This window comes from Diplodia seriata (genome assembly GCF_021436955.1).
Source record: "Diplodia seriata strain FDS-637 chromosome Unknown scaffold_4, whole genome shotgun sequence".
NCBI classification, from domain to species: domain Eukaryota; kingdom Fungi; phylum Ascomycota; class Dothideomycetes; order Botryosphaeriales; family Botryosphaeriaceae; genus Diplodia; species Diplodia seriata.
In genome coordinates this window covers 1314939-1326334 of record NW_027117311.1, presented here as the reverse complement: position 1 = coordinate 1326334, position 11396 = coordinate 1314939, and the positions used below count along the sequence as shown (strand labels likewise).

At 57.7% G+C, this 11396-nt stretch overlaps 4 protein-coding genes across 4 annotated transcripts; 3 read left to right on the top strand and 1 right to left on the bottom strand.

The window, feature by feature from the left end:
* Nucleotides 1-289: 289 nt before the first annotated feature.
* SLS55_004264 (uncharacterized protein) lies at nt 290-2781 on the bottom strand (the record flags this gene model as incomplete). Its single annotated transcript, XM_066775723.1, has 4 exons — nt 290-979; nt 1036-1226; nt 1258-1335; nt 1392-2781. 4 exons carry the CDS (start codon nt 2779-2781, stop codon nt 290-292), a joined length of 2349 nt encoding a protein of 782 aa, XP_066633604.1.
* Nucleotides 2782-3068: 287 nt separating this feature from the next.
* SLS55_004263 (uncharacterized protein) lies at nt 3069-4849 on the top strand (the record flags this gene model as incomplete). The annotated part of the gene is made up of 2 exons (XM_066775722.1): nt 3069-3707; nt 3770-4849. The coding sequence occupies 2 exons, from the start codon at nt 3069-3071 to the stop codon at nt 4847-4849; spliced, it is 1719 nt and encodes a 572-aa protein (XP_066633603.1).
* A 1373-nt stretch (nt 4850-6222) lies between these two features.
* Nucleotides 6223-7425, top strand: SLS55_004262 (uncharacterized protein; the record flags this gene model as incomplete). Its single annotated transcript, XM_066775721.1, has 3 exons — nt 6223-6436; nt 6490-7087; nt 7143-7425. 3 exons carry the CDS (start codon nt 6223-6225, stop codon nt 7423-7425), a joined length of 1095 nt encoding a protein of 364 aa, XP_066633602.1.
* Nucleotides 7426-7965: 540 nt separating this feature from the next.
* On the top strand, nt 7966-10917 carry FIG4_1 (phosphatidylinositol-3,5-bisphosphate 5-phosphatase; the record flags this gene model as incomplete). Its single annotated transcript, XM_066775720.1, has 1 exon — nt 7966-10917. The coding sequence occupies one exon, from the start codon at nt 7966-7968 to the stop codon at nt 10915-10917; it is 2952 nt and encodes a 983-aa protein (XP_066633601.1).
* Between the last annotated feature and the right edge of the window lie 479 nt (nt 10918-11396).

Here is an 11396-nt window from a genome sequence, read left to right as displayed (position 1 = left end):
CAAGTTTGGGAAGAGCTAGCGCTTCCTTCGGGCAATGGACCCATAGACGTTGCTACATCCTCTGATATCTGAGATAAAAGAGGCCGAAAGTAAGACCTTCGTCCACCTCCTCCAGAAGATGCCAGGTGACCGGCTGAATGATCCGTGTAACACCGATGGACGTGCTTTCCACCTCCGTCTAGAAAGCCTGCTCAGTTGCTCAAGGCCAAGCAAGCGTCGACAGCCAGGCCGACTCTGCGCCGCAATTACATTAGTCCTCGATACTCCAGTAATGGTAGACGTTGAAGACTTACCGGCCCTCCTTCATTCTGACAACGTCGTCGATGACGTCTCGATCAAGGTCCGGGAACATGCCCGCTAGGGTCTCGACCACGACTCGGTGCTCCTGACGCTGGATCCTGCGCGCTTCTTCAGCCTCCGCACTTGCTTGCCGAGCGGCTGCGTCTTCAGCACTGAACGCCTGTCGCTGCTCGATATTCCGCCTCTCCGTCCGGCGCGCATCTTCACTACTTCGGTGGTCGGGTGTCAAGCGCGGGGTGTTGCCTGGCTGAGGGGTGGAGACGGGCTGCGAGGAGCTTGGCTTCTCCGACATGTTGTCATCCGAGAAAATGCGGCCTATTGTAGACAGTGGCCGCTGGATGGTGCGTAGAAGCCCTGCTACTGCTGCGTTCTCTTCCTCGCCTTCCTGCCCGTTGCCCGCACTCGACCCACCTCGGGACGAAGATGCTCTCGCAGGGACACGTTCTGCGTCAAGGGAATTTCTTGGGGTTACCTCGGGTCTGCTGAGCGCTGATTTTTCCGACACGCGCACGCCTGGTGAGGGATGCCGGTTGTGGGTTTGCGGTCGTTGCCTTTGCTCATCCAAGGAATTTCTCTCTGCGATGGCAGATACAGCAGCTTCCACGTTCTTCTCAAATTCCTCGTCGGTGATTGTAAGACTGGTCCGATCAAGGTTTTCAATGAATTGAATAGCACCCATCTGGATATCAAATGTGAGTATACAGCATTTAGTGATGACCAGAGCGGCCTGCTTACCAAAGACGAGATGTAATAACCTGCTTCGCCCCCAAGCTTGTCTTGGTTGCGGAAGCGGAGGATGTATTGGACATTTGAGACTAGATGATCCGGATTCGCTCGCAGAACGGTGAAGATGAGCAAGGGGACGAACGAGTCTGCTGATTGATCCGACTGTGCGTTTCGTAGGAACCCTGCTTCAGTCAGATCGCCTGTGCTACACAAGTTTGCCGGCTCACGTACCGAAAATGACCTTGCAGCAGTTAAGAATGCAAATGACTTTGTCCCGCGGAGCACGATAGTTCCTAATCTTGAGGAGTTCTGGCAATGATTTAGCTCAGTGATTCGATTCGGGGAGCATTGAAAGGGATGAATACCTTGCTGGGCGAGCTTGAGAAATTTCATTCCCTTGTCGTTTACAGGCTTGATATCCAGATGTTCCTCCGAAACCCAGCTGTAGATCCGTATTTTTTGAGCCAAGACTTCGTCTCTTTCAACGTCTTCCTGATGTTGGCCCCGCCTTCCTGGACCTCCCGGCGCACCCCTCCTTCGACCTTTTCCGAACATGGGCTCTGGCGGCGGTATCGCAGGGGAGAAAGTCTGGGAGTATAGCCTATTCATGACCAGCTTCTCCATACCTTCTCTAGCATTGTCAAACTCGGCGTCTGATACTGTTCGCCAGACCTCACATTGTGCCATCTTCTTGCTGATGAACTCGAGGAAATCGCTTATGATCTTGACCTGCTCGTGGACCATCCATTGCTTTTTACCAAACTCATACAGGAACGATCGGAGGAACTTTGCGACGGGATCGGCGGTGCGGTGGCGCAATTGTTCAAGGAACCGATGGAAATCAAAAGGAAGATCTGGTTCAGGATCAGGCTCCGGAGGCGGAGGCTTGTATATGGAATGAGGATGCGACGGGGCGGGGCTTGGAGCTGGAGCATCGATGGCAGGGCTGGGTAATGAAGTGTTGGATGAAATTCCAGGAGGCAGCGGAGACTGGATGACAGGAGATAAGGGTGGGGCCTCGGTGTTCTGCTGAACATGAGAGACACCAGCTTCAGGTGGTAGCAGACTGGACCTCCGGGGGGGAAAAGCTTGCGGCGCCTGGTTGCTGAATATCGGGGGGTTTGCCCTCTCCAATCTGGGAGACATGATCTCGTCCATACCAGGCCCTTCGCCGTCTTCGCCAAACTGATCCATGATGCTTTGTATTTCAGATCTCGAGTCCTCGCTTGCGCCGGTGGGGATTGCATTGTCTGCAGCGTCATCCTTCTCACTGAAAGCGGTAGCGTCGTCTTTCTCGTTGAAAGCTGTAGCATCATAGTCTTGTGGCGGAAAGCCAGGGGATACAGGCGACTCAGGAGTCGAGGAAGAGTTGTTCTTGGGCACGAGGTACTTCTCGTCCTTCGCCGGGAGGGGAGGCGGCGGTGGGGAGCGCACCCTGTCGGCGGATTGCGAGGGGGGAGGGGCGGAATCCAGGGAAAACGCATTCAGCTGAGCTGCCGGAGGCTCGGGCGATGCATCCGAGTCCCTGGTCCCGCCCCCAGCCGTCTCGACAGGCGGCTCGACCTGGCGCGCATCCTCCTCGACCTGGACGTCATTCTTCGCAGAGGTTGCTACGGCAGCAGGATCTTTCGGGTCGACATGGTCGGCGTTGGAGACAGGATCGCAGGGTTGAGCAGACAGCTGCGGGGGCGGGGCAGCAGGGTCAGCAGAGGCAGGCTGGTCGTCGGGTTTAGCGAGTAGCTCCGGGGGAGACATCAGCCGTGATGCGGGCAGCTGGGCGGGGCGGGAGCTTAGGACGGGGAGCCTAAGGTCCCATGCGGCGGGGCGAGCGAGACGGTAGAGAGGTGGAGGTCTGGGAGAGATCGGCGGTGGTGGTGCGGAGGGGCTTGCGGCTCGGGGAGCGTGAAGATGGTCGATAAGGTGCAGAGGTCTGGCATGAGGAGAGCGTAGGGCTGGCTTAGCGCCAGGCGCGCCTTTTACCGCCTTCGTCATGCGCGCCAAGGGTCCCAACTATTTCCTCCCACCTCACATCCGGAACCCCAATGTGCGGCATCTTTGCCTCGCTGAGCCGCCATCGACATGTCCATCCCGACCGAGCCACCGCGCTGTTCCTGGACAACAGGGGCCCCGACTGCTGCCACACCCTAGAGCGGACCGTCGACGCCGTGCATGCCGTGTTCCGCTCGACGGTCTTGGCCCTGCGCGGATCGAGTGTCGTCGCGCAACCGCTGCTGGACGCGGCCTCCGGCTCGATCCTGTGCTGGAATGGAGAGGCTTGGGAAATCGACCAGGAGCCCGTGACCGGCAACGACTCGCACGCCGTTTTGGATCTTTTCCGGGACGCATGCGGTCGAAGCCCGCCCAATTCGGCCGCCGCTGTCGTCGACTGTATTTCGCGCATCCGCGGGCCTTACGCATTTGTGTTCTACGATGCCGTTGGCCGCCGTCTGTTCTACGGTAGAGATTGTCTAGGCCGACGCTCGCTGCTGCAGAGCATCAACGATGCCGGCGACTTCGTGCTGTCGAGCATCTGTGATGGCCATGTCAGCTCATCCTGGCGCGAGGTTGAAGCCGATGGCATCTACATGGTCGATTTGGACTCTAGCACCTCGACCAGTTTCCGGGTTACCCACATTCCGTACCTATATCCAGGCGTCGACGGTGTTGAGAGCCAGGCATTGGTGAGTCCGTCTGATTTGGCGAGCCTGTACGCTACCGCCTGGTTGACTGACGCCGCCGTCAGGTACTTCCATACCCCCCATTGAACCGGGCCGTGTCTACAAGCCCGCCTTTGCTGGCTGAAGATTCTTCGCCTGTGAAGTCGCTGAGGGACCATCTGGTGAAATCACTCAAACTACGTCTGGAGAGCGGGACGGCCTCTGTGCACCGCAACAGCGGCGAACCGGACCAGCAGCACGCAAAAATTGCTATTCTTTTCTCTGGTGGGCTCGATTGCACGGTCATCGCTCGCCTCGCGCACCAAATTTTGCCGTATTCCGAGCCTGTCGATCTTCTTAACGTGGCATTCGAAAACCCTCGTATCCATCGTCCCCACACCGATAAGAGCGGGTCCGAGTATTCGCCCTACGAGCTCTGCCCCGACAGAATTACGGGCAGGGCTTCTCATGCTGAACTGTGCGAGGTCTGCCCAGAGAGAGCTTGGAGGTTCGTTGAAATTAATGTTCCATATGTGGAGACATTAGCCCACCGAGACGTGGTCATCGCGTTGATGCATCCGCACAACACCGAGATGGATCTGTCCATCTCGTATGCCCTCTACTTCGCCTCGCGTGGCAGTGGCACGGCAAGGGAGTTCGCGGGCCAACGAGTCGAGTATGCGACCCCTGCGAGAATCCTCTTGTCCGGACTCGGTGCGGACGAGCTGTTTGCCGGGTACCAGCGCCACGCCACAGCCTTCAGCCGCAACGGCCTCACCGGCCTTATCGATGAACTCGAGCTGGATATCAACCGGCTCGGCAAGCGGAACCTGGGCCGCGACGACCGAGTCATCTCGAACTGGGGTAAAGAAGTGCGCTTTCCTTATTTGGATGAGCAGCTGCTCTCTTGGGCGTTGCAGGCGCCCGTCTGGGAGAAGACTGGGTTCGGCCAGCCATCAGCCCCGGACGCCGGTAGGGGCGAGACGATGGAGCCGGGGAAGAAAGTGTTGCGGTTGCTGGCATGGGCGCTGGGAATGAGGAGAGTGGCGTCCGAGAAGAAGCGCGCAGTAAGTCTCGTCTGCCTAATCCTGCAAGCCACTCAAGGTACTAAGGAAGATAGATTCAATTTGGAGCTCGCACGGCCAAAATGGAGGCCGGAAAGGTAAAGGGGACACAGGCAATAAAATAGACAGGTGAGTGTATTTTTGGAGATGGATCTGAATCGGTTGAGCCTCCCATGATGGTGGTGATGATGATTGGACGGGTGCGCGTGAGCGCGCCCGGCCCGTCACAGATACTTGTGAGATGGAGCGCCTCGCAGCGTCGGCGCGGCAGCTACTCTGGGTTTTCCGCGTCCAAAGCAGGATAACCGGGTATTGCTGTCGTCAGCCTGCGGGAGAGGCGCAAGTCGTTGATCAAGCAAAGGCAAGTCTGAGCCATCATGGGGACCGGCGGCGGATTGGCGAGTTATTTGCACGGCCACATCGGGAAAAGGTCCGAAATGCTGACGATAAATATATCTAGGGTGTGGCCGGGCCGGGGGTTCAAGCCTTGGGCGCTGCGGAGATGAACCCTTCTCGGTAAGTCGGAGCAAAATGGCCTGTCGAGCTTTGTCGAGCTTGGCAGCGGGGCGTGCTCTGGCGGACCAAGGGCTTCCAAGAAGTTGGGTGGAATGCGGTGCAATGCGGTGCATTGCGGACAAATCAGCTGGCGCACGCGACAGGCAGGGGCGCGCCGCCATCCCTACTCGTTCACGGCACATCCTGGCGCATCCGCCGATCTAAATACTCAGACGCGCAGCGAGGGACGATGGCTTCTATTGGTTCTAAGGAGTGCGAATAGGAGGGACACGAGAGGGGTCGTGGCGCAAGACAAGCATTTCTCGGGAGCCGGAGGCGGATAAGGGGCCTAAATCCAACGTCATTGCCGAAGAGCGAGCGGACCGAAAGGGAAAAGGGATCCACAGGTGATCGGGCTGTGGCGAGTCAATCAACGGCCAAGCACGCAGGTGGCATGCGAGCGGCTCTTGGTGCGGCATGCAACGCCCCCCTGGCCGGCGTTGTGGCAGGTGTGCGGCAACGCAGCCCTGGCTGCCACCGACGATCACGCACCCAGAGCTCCGCAGTGGGCTGCTCTGTTCGTATTCAGCACTCGCCGCGACGGCAGACCTTTCCACGGCGGGAGCTGCCGCACGCAGCTGGCGCCCCGGGGCCGCGGCTTGGACTCGCAGTTGGCGTTTTCCCCTTAATCTGAGCCGCCGAGAGCCCGCTCGTTTCATGCCGGCCTATCCCTCGTCCGCGGCGACTCGCTAAGTCCGTGCCTCTGCACCACCGCCTCGCCCTCTTCTATCGCGCCTCCTCTCCTTCCTCTCCGACTGCGAGAGTGTCTGCTGTTTCCAGTGCGCGTCTGCACTGCCATTCCTTATATCTTGCGCCTTCGACGTTCTTTACACAAGGCCTCCACCGCGCCTGGTTCCCGCGCCGATCGCTCATTCGCTCCCCCAGGCCGCCCCCGTTCACTAGCCACAGCAACATTAATCATGTACCTCCCACGCTCATTCGCCCTCACCGGGCTCGCAGCCACTCTTCTGCCCCAGGCTTTGGCGCAGACCTGGACCGACTGCAACCCTCTCAACGCCACCTGCGACAACCAGCCTGCCCTGGGCACAAATGCCACCTTCCACTGGAACAAGACGCAAGCCGATTCGGACCTATGGAAGTCGACGGCGGGCACCATTGATTTCTCCACCACAGGTAGGGATCCCCCGGCCATTCTGGCCCCGCAACGATGCTGACGCGCCGCGCAGGTGGTGAATTCACCATCAACGGCCAGGGTGACTCCGTGTCCATCATGTCCAACTTCTTCATCTTCTTCGGCCGCGTCGAGGTTGTCATGAGGGCGTCGCCCGGCCAGGGAATCGTCAGCAGTGTCGTACTGCAGTCGGAGGATTTGGACGAGATTGACATCGAGTGGATTGGCGGAAACAACACCCACTGGCAGTCCAACTACTTCGGCAAGGGCAACACGACAACTTACGACCGTGCCGTCTGGCACCCCATCGACGACCCGCAGGGCAAGTGGCACAACTACACGATCGACTGGACCAAGGAAAGGCTGGAGTGGTGGGTTAACGACGAACTCATCCGCACGCTTAAGTACGAGGATGCCAACAACGGCGACAACTACCCGCAAACGCCCATGAACCTGCGCCTTGGAAACTGGCCTGGTGGTGATCCCGACAACAACAACATCGGCACCGTCGAGTGGGCCGGTGGCGAGGTGTTGTGGCACGATGCGCCCTTCACCATGACCATCCGCGACGTCTACATCCAGGACTACAGCGAAGGCAAGGAGTACAAGTGGGGCGACCAGACTGGCAGCTACGAGAGCATTGAGATCATCAAGTGAGTATTGTTTTGTTCCCCATGGCTGCGACCAGCGACTGACTCGGGATTCTAGTGGCACTTCGACGGCAAAGGACGAGCTGTACGGTGTGCACGGCGTGTCCGGACACTGGCAGGCGATGCCGGCGGCGACGCGCGGTGGCATCATCGCAGGCGCACTCGGCGGCTTCGCTGTGTGCGCGGGCGCGTTCGTCTTCTGGTGCCTGAAGAAGCGCAACCAGGGCGCCAAGGCGCACAAGCTCGAGGACGACAACTGGCAGAAGGAGCAGGAGGAGCTGCTCGAGTACAAGTCGCAGTACCAGCGCATGCGCCCCGACAGCTCGGACGTGCACCGGTAAGGGTACGACGACGAGCTATCTGGTCACGTTTGGGAGGAGTTTGTCTACGTTTCGTCGTGCGGGAAGTCTGTTCAGGTCATGTCATGCAACCGGCCATCTAATCGGTGGCTTGAGAGGAGTCTTTCGCGGGTCCATATACCCTGTTATTTTACGGCAATATTATTACTAGTGTTCTTTGCTTCATCTACGCAGGGCTGTGGCTGTGGCTGTGACTGGTGACGTGTGGCTGACGCCAAGGCCGGCGGTGACAGGGTCTGGAGGCCGTTGCTTGCTGCAACTGCAACTGCAACTGTCCTCTCTCACGCCCTCTCGTTTTCCTCGTCTTTCTGCCCCTTCGTTCGCGGCGCAGCCCGGACGGCGTCGCTCGTTCGGCACGGCGTAACCGACCGCCACTGGTGCTGGTGCTGGCGCCCTCCGCACGTGCTACCATCGCGGCCGTCTCTCAACCTGCAGATCTGCGAGCAGGCCATCGCAATGGACCAGCCGGACGCTGACCCTGCCTCCGCGCATCCCAACCCTGAAAATCCCCCCAGCTACCCCATGGACCCGCACGAGGATGCACTACTGCCCCCCGGCTTCCTGGATCCCGGCCTGGCCTCCGACAGGGCGCCGACCACCGTGCCGCCCGTCAATGAATTCCTGCCCCCGGCCGACGGTGCCGAAAAGGACCGCCCCGCCAACGATGGCAGCCCGGTGAACCTTGACGACGGCGATGAGGAGCCCGCCGAGCCCAAGTCCTTCGAGCGCTCCAATAGCCCCGCACAGATGCTGCGCACCCGCGCCGTTGCCTACGAGAAAGTGGGCGAGGACGGCATCAACAAGATGCACAAGTTCACCCTCTACGAGACTAGCCACCGCTTCTACCTGGTCGGTGCCGACGTTCTGGACATGCATTTCCGCATCCTGAAGATCGACCGCACTGCTCCGCCCGGTCACCTCAATATCTTCGAGGACGACAACGTCTACGACCGCAAGGACATGAACGAGCTGTTGAACACCATCGACGAAGGCAACAAGGGCTCCGGTGGCCTGAAGCTGAAATGCGTCGCTTGGGGTCTGCTGGGCTTCATCCGCTTCACCGAAGCTTACTACATGCTGGTCATCACCAAGCGGACTGCCGTCGCCATGCTTGGAGGCCATTACATCTACCAGGTAGACGGCACCGAGATGATCCCCCTGACCACTGGTCCCACCTCTCGCTTTGCCAAGGACCGTAATCCCGAGGAGGCGCGGTTTCTTAGCAGTCTTAACAACCTGGATTTGACACGCTCCTTCTACTTCAGCTATGCCTACAACGTGACAAGGTCTCTCCAACAAAACATCATCCGCGAGCGGGAGGCTTTGTGCAAGGGCCACCAGTTCCCCAAGGCCGACTTTCAGGGAATGTTCGTCTGGAACCACTACCTTCTGGAGCCCGCACGTGGCGCCTTGAAGAACACCTACGACTGGTGCCTGCCGATCATTCATGGCTTCATTGACCAGTCCACCCTGGACATCTTCGGACGTCGTGTTTACATAACAATCATTGCCAGGCGATCGAGGTACTTCGCCGGTGCTAGGTTCCTGAAGCGTGGTGCAAACGACCTCGGCTATGTTGCGAACGATGTAGAGACTGAGCAAATTATTTCTGACCTGCTGACCACGTCGTTCCATGCTCCTGGGCCGCGCTTGTATGCCAACCCCACCTATACCTCGTACATTCAGCATAGAGGCAGCATCCCCCTGTACTGGACCCAGGACAACAGCGGTGTAACCCCCAAGCCTGATATTGACCTGAACCTTGTGGATCCCTTCTACAGCGCAGCGGCATTCCATTTCGACAATCTGTTCGAGCGGTACGGGGCGCCCTGCTATGTCCTCAACCTCATCAAGGCAAGAGAGCGCACCCCTCGCGAATCCAAATTGCTGCATGAGTTCAAAAAGGCCGTCGACTACCTGAACCAATCTTTACCTGTAGACAAAAGGATTATTTACAAGGCATTCGACATGAGTAGAGCCTCCAAAACGCGCGGCATGGACGTCATTGGAAGCTTAGAGATGATTGCTGAGGACGTACTTCAGAAGACGGGCTTCTTCCACAATGGAGATGCGGAAAGGGACATGCCACAGGTCCAAAATGGAGTGGCGAGAACCAACTGCATCGATTGCCTTGACCGGACGAATGCCGCGCAATTCGTCATTGGTAAACGTGCCCTCGGCCGGCAGCTTAAGGCGCTGGGAGTGATATCTGGCAACACTGTTGAGTACGATTCCGATGCCGTCAACATCTTCACCTACATGTTTCATGACCATGGCGACACCATCGCCATCCAGTACGGAGGCTCGCACCTTGTCAATACTATGGCGACGTACCGGAAAATCAACCACTGGCAAAGCCATTCCAGAGACATGGTTGAGAGCTTTAAGCGGTACTACCACAATTCTTTCCTGGACTCGCAACGGCAGGAGGCATACAATCTGTTCCTTGGAAATTACAAGTTTGCGCAGGGCCAGCCAATGCTCTGGGACCTCGCCACGGACTACTATTTGCACCACACTGACCCGAGACAGTGGCCGATGAAGAAGCGAAAGGACTACATCAGCTGGTTCACACCCAGCTTCCTGGAGCCCCGAGTGTTGCCTCCGTGCAGCAGACCAGCCCCGAATGGTGCAGCCGACAGGACTGAGGCTTTCGACGACTACTGGGAGGAGTACTACCGTCCTCTGGCATTGTCATCTATTGCAAAAATCTTCACATTCAAGATGAACACGACGCCGAGGTTGGTTTCGGGAAACCCAGGCAGCGGAAAGTCATACGACCTCAGCCCTTTCACACCTCGGAAGCACATTCCGCATGAGATCGAGCCTCCTGAGAAGAAGGTCGCAACTAGGAAGGGCGTGACAATTCTTGACCCACACAGTGAAGAAGAATCTATGCGGGAGGGGTCTGTTCCCATGTCCAGAGGGCCGTCTGCGCCAGGCGGTCCCATGGATGGTTCTCCCGCAAAGCAAAGCATCCTAAGAGATCCCCATTTCGAACTTGGCGTGCATCCGCACTCGTCCACCACGTTCACCGATTCATCGTCGTTCAGACCGCCCGATAAATCGCAGATGACGCAGTGGTCGCTGAACCAATTCCACCACAACTCCCTCAATCCGTCCGTGACGGGCGCCGAGGCATCGGAATACGACAGATACATCAGCCACCCGCTCAACCTCCCGCTCGTCGTTTCCACCGAGCTTCCCGACGACTTCTCCAACATGGACTTCGTCGAGTACGTCAACAGCGTGAACGGGGCCACGGGGGACGGCCGGAACTGGGAGGTCAGCGAGGACGAGCTCGCCGAGTACAGGGACTTCTTGAACGTGCCAGAGAACCCGCTGACGGTGATCGAGGAAGACGGCGAGAAGAAGCGCTACAAGAGATACAGGCAATGGCTGAGGGGAAAAAGCCTTTTCAAGCAAAGCAAGGTCGATCCGGAGTATCGCGAGCTAGGAATGAGCAGGCGATGAGAGCTTTCTTTTTCGTTTTTCCTCTGGCGTGTCGAGACTTTTTGAGACGATTCACGAGCTTCTCCTTGTTCATGACAAACTTTGCTTTCTTTTTATTTATTGTCACTTTCCTTATCATTGTATTTGCCACAACTCAATTCCGGAAGACGAAGTAACGAGCCCACGATCGTAACCGGTTCGCGCTCCGGTGCAAGCATCCATACATGGCGTCAATACTTGCTACCTCATATAGAACTTAATCAGGTCACGGTCTTGGGAAACCCCACGAATATTACGAAACCAGAAGTGTGTACTCATATATCAGTCAATAGAAGTTTTCGGCACGAAGATCTCACCTGCATCGTCTTCACGAAACGTGATTTTATGTATACCAGACCTATCCCAAATGAGGAGGATATGGACGCATGTATGCGCAATCTGAAGTGAGATTTCTACCTTCCCCAATGCATATCATCCTCCTTCCATCTCCTCATTCCTCC